Source organism: Myotis daubentonii, chromosome 7 (assembly GCF_963259705.1).
Source record: "Myotis daubentonii chromosome 7, mMyoDau2.1, whole genome shotgun sequence".
Taxonomy (NCBI): Eukaryota; Metazoa; Chordata; class Mammalia; order Chiroptera; family Vespertilionidae; genus Myotis; species Myotis daubentonii.
Genome location: NC_081846.1, coordinates 26,136,172 through 26,144,914, shown reverse-complemented (window position 1 = coordinate 26,144,914; position 8,743 = coordinate 26,136,172). Strand labels below are relative to the sequence as shown.

Genomic DNA, 8,743 nt, shown 5'->3' with positions numbered 1-8,743 from the left:
GTATTTAATAAGACTAACAAAATGAGAAACCCAGGAGTTCCTCCTCCCCATTCCATTTATCTTTAGTTTAGTTAACATTTAACCAGGTTACCATTATGATCGGATAGAAAGACTTCCTGACAAAACTCCTTTGATGGCCTTTTCTTCCTTTATTGTTTTAAACTCATAGCTTGATCTCTCTTAATTTCTAGAAAATTAACATTTTCTAGAATAACATCATTTGACTGTTATCATGTGCCTAATTTCTTCTTCTCCCAGTGGACTCCAGGGTGGCCTTTACTGCATGTTTTATATCTTCTGTTACCATGCAACTATGGAGTGATTTGAGAAGTGAAACTCATAAATCAAGTTGACCTATAATACCAGGGCATTGTGTTGTGAGTCAGTACACATACACATACACAAGAATTGTGTGCACCAGCTCAGGGATGACCAAATCTGAAACGTACAACACACCGTGCACCCTGGCTTCTGCCAACTGTGAGAAATCACATCAATGGAGCCACTTTAAAATCAAAGCTGCCATCCCAGAGGAACAGCCTTGCACGTCTTACTCCTCAAACCTTTGGAATGTTGAAACTGGGCGAAACCACCTTCAGACTGGGCCTAAGCAGCACTATATCCCAAACAACTATTTGTCGTAACTAGAACCGAAAATTAAAGACATTCTTTAGAATGAGCGTCACTGTCGCCTATCTGCACCTTCTATTTCTTCCTCCTATTCACGTAATTGTTCCCTTCCCTTTTCTCATAACTATCCCTTGCATTCACTTCCTCTTGGGGACACTGTTTGGGCTTCTACCTGAATCAGTGCTTCCTGCAAAGCCATTCTTTTGGGTCACAAATAAATGCTCATTGCCTTTCCCTTTGGTCTTGTAGTTTTAGGATAACACGAAGACAGCAGATTTTGAATCTAAAGGCCCTGTCAGGCTTAGGCCAGGGAAGCCCTCTTCACAGTGAAACATCTTGAGTTATAGGGCCTCTGGGGCCTCGATGGGGTTGGCCTCCTTGCTGACCTCATGTAGAGCCTGGAGTTTGAAAGGGAGCAAAGATGAGAGGGAAGTCAAGACTCAAAAATTCAAGTTATCCCACTGAGACAGTGAATGTTCTGAGTAAACATTGCTGACACCACTGCTGCATTCTGAGCGGGTCTGCCAGGAGTGAGGCTCCGGAGGGGGATCGCCTTGAGCCCGGGTGCCTCAGTGCCAGGCTCAGCCCTGCCTCTGGTCTCTGTCTGTGCCTGCTTTGGCCTCACTGCCTCTGAGTCTCAGGCTCTTATCTGTACAATGTTGAAAACATTAAAATAAAAGGGCAACCTATAAAATGGGAGAAAGTATCTGAAAATCATGTATTGAATTACAGGTTGTCTTGAAGGACAGGTAAGATAACCTATATGAGGTGTCCAGCCATAAGAGCGATTGGGGTGTTATTTGAGAATCTGGAGGTAAGAACATTTGGGGGAGAAGCCCAGGACAGAAGCCCAGGATAGCATCCACGGCCTATCTCAGCAAGGTCATGACGGAAGGCAAGGGATAGCAATAGTTTTTAAGTGTAATTCCCCTCATTCTCTAATCAAACTTTCCCTAACATGAACCACACAGTCAGGGAACTTTGTCCTGCTTTAATCTTTTACTTAATTATCACTGAGATTTTACCAGCTTTAAGACTCACCTTTAGTCTTCCCATGTCTTTCCACTAGCAATAAACCCTTAAAGCAGGAGCCTGTAGGTGTTTTCCATAGATCAATCAGCAAGGTGTGTGCGATAGGGCTGAGCCCCGCTTTAAAATCAGAGAAGATCCAGGTATCACGAGGCAACAGGTCCACGATGGAGAAAAAACGGACCCTGGCCGGAGAATTAGAAGTGTGGAAAGCAGCTTTCCTGAACTCGCAGTAACTGTGGACCATCTGCCAGGAGGCAAACTCACCCCATCATCTGGGGTTTAATTGTTAAATAACCCTCTTTCAGAGTCCTCTGGCGGATGCCACACACCAGGAGTGGAAGCCATCAGGCATGTAGCAACTGAAAGCCGGGGATATGGAGGCACTGAGATTTTTGAGAACTTTGAGGTTGGAGGCTTTTAGTGTCTATGATGCCCTCATGTAGGAAGGACCCAGTGCCTTCTGGCTCCTGCTCACCTCTTGAACCGCCTCTCACTTAACTCCAACCACAGAGGCCTTGTTTGGGGTCGATTGAAAAGGACAGCGAGCTCTTTTCTTCTGCCCAGGTGCATTGGAGGCGCGCAGGTGAGTTGTCACCTGAGGCCGCCAGCGCGGCGCTGGGCGGGGCGAGGGGCGGGGAGGAGGGAGAGAAGGGGAGGAGGGGGAACTGGGGGAGCGGCAGGGGAGCCGGCGGGGAGGAGTCTGCAAACTTTCAGTTCGAGGGCATTGTGGGAAGCAGCCCTGGTCCGAGGCAGATGCCTCACCTGTCAGCCGCGCCGGCTCCTGCACTTGGCTCTCGCCACTCGGCACTCGTCAGGCTGGGGCGGAGGCGGCCCGGTCACCATGGTGAGTGCCCGAGATCGGGGCGGCGCTGGCCCGGGAGTGAGTGCTCTCGCTCTCGAGAGGCACCTGCGGAGCCCGGCCCGGCGCGCGCTCCGTGGGGAGCTGCCGGGTCCCGCCGGGGTCCCCCGGCCCGTCCCCATCCGTGCCTGTGGCCCAGCCGCCGGGACGGGGCGGGCGCGCCGGGGCACCCGGGACCCCAGCCCGGGACTCTCGCGGCCACCTGGCGCCGCTGCTTCATTCATTCAGCCAACGTTAGCTGAGCACTTAGGCTGTGCCAGGCGTGGTGCCAGGCGCTGGGGATATCGCGGAGGATCGGTGGAGACCTAGCTCTCCGGGGCTCAAGTTCTAAGCGGGAGGTGTGGCCGGAGGGAGGCGTGTAATCCGCCAGTAACAACGAGAGTAAGCGCGCTGTCTTCGCAAACACCAGGAGATGGAGGGTGGGGAGGCCAGTCTGCGGGGTGGGCGTGCGGGAAAGGCCGCTGTGAAGAGGTGGTGACGTCTGAGGTCCTGGAGGAGCCCTGCGGCGGTGGGAGCAGGCGGAGGAAAGGCCACAGAGAAGAAACCCTGGCCACATGAGGCCGGGCCTTAGAAGCCGAGTTTGGTTTTTACTCCATCTGAGTGGGGGATCCTTGGGAGCATGTTAGCAGGAAAACGGACCTTATCTCTTGTATATATTTATTTTATATTATTTTATTTATTGATTAAGGTATTACACATGTGTCCTTATCCCCCCTTGCCACCCCCCACCCCCACCCCCGCTCATGCCCTCACCCCCCTGGTGTCTGTGTCCATTGGTTGGGCTTATATGCATGCATACAAGTCCTTTGGTTGATCTCTCCACCTTACCCCCACCCTCCCGTACCTTCCCTCTGAGGAGGTTTGACGGTCTGATGGATGCTTCTCTGTCTCTGGATCTGTTTTTGTCCATTAGTTTATGTTGTTCATTATATTCATATTTCTAAAAGATCTTTTTGGCGGCTCTTGGAGGTTAGACGTGTGTATGTATGCGTGTCTATGTATGTGCATGTGTGTATGTGCATGTGTGCGCACGTGTATACGTGTCTCTGCATATGTGCATGTGCACATATGTGTGTGTGTCTGTGTGACACATGTATGCATGTGTGTGTGTGTCTGTGTGAGTATCACAGTGGAAACAGGGAGACCAGTTGCAGTGTTGCAGGGGACAGGTCCGTGGATGCACTTGGGTGGAAGCGACAGCTTCAGGCACCTCTTGCTCTTGCCTTCCATCCAGGTAGCATTTTGAGAGCACAGTGGCCTGAGCTGCACCAGACCCACTTCATCAGGTGACCTCACTCTCCAAATCCCGGGAAAAGTGACCTGCAAGCCCCTGGTGCTCTCTGATCAGGTGGCCCGGACAGGAGGGCCATGTAGGTTCAGACAGTTGATGGACAAGGAGAACAGGGGAGAGCCCAGCCCCTGGACAGCAAGACCCAGGTGCCAGTTCCTAGGAGGGCTTTGGCTGCACAGACTAGAGGCATGTAGAGGCACTGTTGTTTGTTTGCTGAGGGTTCCTGGTAAATACATGTGATGCAAAAAGGAGGCTGTAAATAATGGAGCAGCTCTCTTGGCTTGCTCAGGTTTCCCCAGGAACAAGGTGACCGTGAGCAGCGCCCGCCAGCATCATTTGCCTGAGGGAGGGTGGAATGAGGCCGTGGAGTTGCTGAGCAGCTGAAGACAGCTTCCATCCCCGGGGCTGCAGCGGGGCCCATGCTCTAGCACAGTGACGGCGAACCTATGACACGCGTGTCAGAGGTGACACGTGAACTCATTTTTTGGTTGGTTTTTCTTTGTTAAATGGCATTTAAATATATAAAATAAATATCAAAAACATAAATCTTTGTTTTACTATGATTGCAAATATCAAAAAATTTCTATATGTGACACGGCACCAGAGTTAAGTTAGGGTTTTTCAAAATGCTGACACACCGAGCTCAAAAGGTTTGCCATCACTGCTCTAGCACCTGCTGTGGAGATTTAACTTTCTTGCTGGTGAAAATTGTGGTCAGTTGATCAGAAATGTGCAGTTTCCCTGGTTTTCCACCAGATCTTGCCCAACAGGAAATATTAATGTCTTGAGCACTTGTGATAGGCCAAGTGGCATGCACAACCCTTGCATTTATGATCTCGATCCTTGCAACAACCAGATGAGAGTAACTGTTGTGCTCTTTGCCTTTTACCTGGTTTGACATGTTCTAGCAGTGTGTCCTTGGATAAGCCCTTGACCTCTCCATGCTAGTTTGCTCATGGAGACAATATTTGTTCTAAATTTGTAAGGCAGGGGTCCTTAGGAGTCCCTAAGACTTTTCAGAGGGCCACAAGGCCAAACTGTTTTCATGATAACACATGATATTATCTGCCCTATTCAGTTCATTCCCATGTGACTGCACGTGGAGTTCTATTGAAACAAATACAACAGATTGACCTTGGGTAGTGAGTGCATCTATTGAATGCAGAAGCAGTTAGGATAGTCCAAATGCCTCCTATTGAGCCAGAAATTATGGAGACTTGCTAAAAGTTAACAGTGCCACCCTTCTCAATATTTTTTTTTTTTTTTGCTTTGGAAAATATTGTTACTCTTCATAAAAAGTTATCTCTGTTAGTGTGTAATAGCCTTATTTATTTTTTTTAAATGAGCCCAGCCAGGCTGTGGTGGCTCAGTGGTTGAGTATTGACCTATGAACCAGGAAGTCACAGTTTGATTTCTGGTCAAAGCATATGCCAGAATTGTAGGCTCGATCCACGATTGTGCAGGAGGCAGTTGATCAATGCTTCTCTCTCATCTTTGATGTTTCTATCTCTCCCTCTCCCTTCCTCTCTGAAATCAATAAAAATATATATAAAAAATAAATGAACCAGTTAATTTCTAAACTTTTTCTCTATTTAAATGTATAATATATGGCTACAACCTACATAAACAATAATTTGGGCCCTAGCCGTGGCTCAGTGGATAGAGCGCTGGCCTGCGGACCAAAGGGTCCCGGGTTCAATTCCGGTCAAGGGCATATACCTTGGTTGTAGGCTCCTCCCCTGCCCAAGCCCTGGTCAGGGCTTGGGCAGGAGGTAACCAATTGATGTGTTTCTCTCACATCGATGTTCCTCTCTGTCTTTTCCTCTCTCTTCCACTCTCCCTAAAAATCAATGGAAAAATATCCTCGGGTGAGGATTAACAAAACAAAACAACACAAACAAAAAGCACAACAATTTGGGGGCTGTCTATTTTTAAGAGTGTAAAGGCATCAGAGAGAGGTTGTGTGAGTTAATGCAGATGAAAATGCATAGAGCAGCTTTGCCTGCTATAAGTGCTCAGTGACTATGATGTCTCATCTGTTTTTTCTGTCAAACGGTAGGGAATAATCACGGTCCTCCCTATTGCCCTGCAGCACTAGGCTTTTTTTGCGAGGGCCATTTTGTAACCTCTGTCCGTTCCTGACTCTTGCCAACTCTTACTCTAGGAAAACTGGCCAGTGCTTAGGGCATCCCACCTGGCATGTGCACACCGGAAAAGGTTCTGGATTCCACTCTGCGGGTGACCCAAGTTTCCAGCCCAGAGATTTCAGACCTCACACATCTTGGAGCTGTGTTTGTATTTGAATCATACTGTATGAATCAGCTTTGTACTTCTGCACCCTGCCTTTGTTTTAAAAATCTCTGCCTTGGAAAACAATGCTAGGGTTATTGTGTTTCAGGGGCCGGGAGCCCAGTGCATGTACACATCTTCCCGGGAAGAATTTGCTACTGAATGGTTAAAATGTTGATGGAAGGATTTTATTTTTAAATATATTTTTATTGATTTCAGAGAGGAAGGGAGTGGGAGAGAGAGATAGACACATCAATGATGAGAGAGAATCATTGATCAGCTGCCTCCTGCACACCCCACACTGGGAATTGAGCCTGCAACCTGGGCTTGTGCCCTGACCGGGAATCAAACCATGACCTCTTGCTTCATAGGCTGATGCTCAACCACTGAGCCACACCGGCGGGGTGATGGAAGGATTTTTTAGTTTGTTTCTTTATTTTTATCCCCTGTAAGAAGATAGCAGTGAAAATTTATAGGGTAAATTTTAAAAGGCTTTGGGGACACCGTAAATAAAAATGCAAGCAGACTTTGCTTTATGCAGGCCACATGCTTCTGAAGAGTTGAAGTGACTTTTAAAACCATGTTGTGAACAAAACGGGAATTACCCATTGAAAGAAACTCAAATGGAAAGCCCTTTTGAAATCTGAGTAATCATCTTCTTGTGTTGCAGATTCAGTTCTCATAATGTATGTTATTTATCTAAACTGAGATAGACGGTTGTTGAAATGTCGAAGGTTTCTTGCTGTGATTTTAAGTCTTTAGAGAGACCTTCCCAAGCTGAACTGTGAAGCCATTTCTTTTCCAGAATTCATGTTAGTTTAAAGCAACATGTGTGCACCCTTCTTCTAAATCAGATAATTCCGTTTCCCGTGTTCATTGCTGTCTCTTTATGTTACATAGACATAGGAAAGGTGAAAAGGAATTGGGGAGGGTGAGGGAGGAGAGCCCCAACTATGAACCTGTAAATCCTGCCATGTGCCCCCTACCTATCCAGTATATTAATTGTATTGTCTGTGGCATAAGTGAATTGTAATCAGGATGTAGTTATTTGTGCAGTTTAAATTCCAGTCTGAGGGTGAAGCAGTCTATTGCTGTAATGAGCTCCTTCCTCCCCTTGAGGCCCAGTCTGGGCTGCTGGCCAGCGGTTGGTGTGGGGGACAGGGGCTTTGGAATAGGGAGGGAAATGACCCTATGTGGTGTTCAGTTGTCCCAAGAGGGTTCACCCACTTCCCTTCCCACAGATCTCCCAACAACACGAGGGAAACTTGTATTTGCCTCTCGCCAGGACTGTTACTTCTGAGTTCCTATTACTCGTTTTTATGACAAATACTGACAAGAGCTTATGATTTTTATGTGGCATTTTACTAGCAACAGCTGGAAGGGAACGGTCAGCAGACTGCGTGTTTGCCACACTGTATCGTCAATGCTTGTCCCGTTGGGTCCCATGAATTATTTCATTATGGACGGAGAGAGGGTAATAAAGTTATCCTTTCCCTTCTCACACACATCAAGAAAATCCCTTTAAGAGTCATGCATTTCTTGACATCTCCGTGAATCATTCCTTCACTTAAAAAAATCATTATAGTTCATTATAGTTGTCATAAAATATTATACTAGTTTGAGGTGCACAACATAGAGATTTGACATTTATATACCTTATGATGTGATCACCACAGTAGGTCTAGTAACCATGTGTCCCCATACAAAGTTACGATGTTGTCGGCTATAGTTCCCATGCTGTACATTCCATCCCCGTGGCTTATTTATTTTATAACTGGAAGTTTGTACCTCTTATTTCCCTTCATCTTTTTCACCCACTCCCCACCCCCCTTTCTCTGGCAAGCATCTACTTGTTCTCTGTATCTATGAGTTTCAAACAAAACAGAACAGAAACAAACTCCTTCCACTTTTTTGTTGTTACTACATTCAGAGTTTGTCCCAGAGATCTGGGGCCTCTCTGAGGTTACTCCTTCCCTGGGGCCTCTCCTTGCCCCTCACAGAGCCTCTCTTCCTGATATATCTCAGTCTTCTCTGATGGAATTCTTTGTTTCCCCTGAAGTGTCCTAGTCATTTATTTACCCAGGAGAAACTCCCTAATCACCTTTCGAAGCCCCCAGATCCCAGATGTGATAGAATATGCAGAAATCAGAGGCAAATGCCCCTCAAATGCTCTGTGTTGTACTAACCTGTCTTGCCAGCATCCTGACTAGGAAAATACTTGCTGCATGGCTGCCAATAGCAGAATACAGTAATTTATACGCACATTGTTTAAGTTAGGGATGAAATGCCATTGACCCTTATGAGGAAGGTGGGCTTCAAAACATCTCCCATAAAGCCCCAAGCCTGAAAACTTTCCCACAGATAGATCTGGGTGTGAGATAGCTCTCTCTAAATAGTTTTTTAAAACTGCCTGGGGAGGAATAATACGATCACTCACTAGTTTCTCAGTGCGATGGGGCGTAGACTAAAGTACATTCAGTGAAGAATAAGAGCATCCAGGATTCTATTTTGAATGCCCTTTTTGAGCTTGTTTAGCAGGATTGTGGGGCTGATAAGAATTTATGGGTATGGGGTGAGGTCCAGTGGACACTAAAATACTCCTGAGCCTTCCTTCCATCTAGGTCTATGAGGAGGAGGCACTG

General features: G+C 46.9%; 1 protein-coding gene across 4 annotated transcripts in view; it reads left to right on the top strand.

The window, feature by feature from the left end:
* The first annotated feature begins 2,351 nt into the window (after window positions 1–2,351).
* Window positions 2,352–8,743, top strand: part of AP1S3 (adaptor related protein complex 1 subunit sigma 3) — a 73,822-nt gene continuing 67,430 nt past the window's right edge. The window contains exon 1 of one of the 4 annotated variants that reach the window (XM_059703334.1): window positions 2,352–2,506. In XM_059703334.1, the coding sequence (XP_059559317.1) occupies window positions 2,416–2,506 (91 nt within the window). In that variant the 5' untranslated portion in view covers window positions 2,352–2,415. The remainder of the gene's footprint in view (window positions 2,507–8,743) is intronic. The other 3 variants (XM_059703335.1, XM_059703336.1, XM_059703337.1) reach the window with 3 other exon arrangements.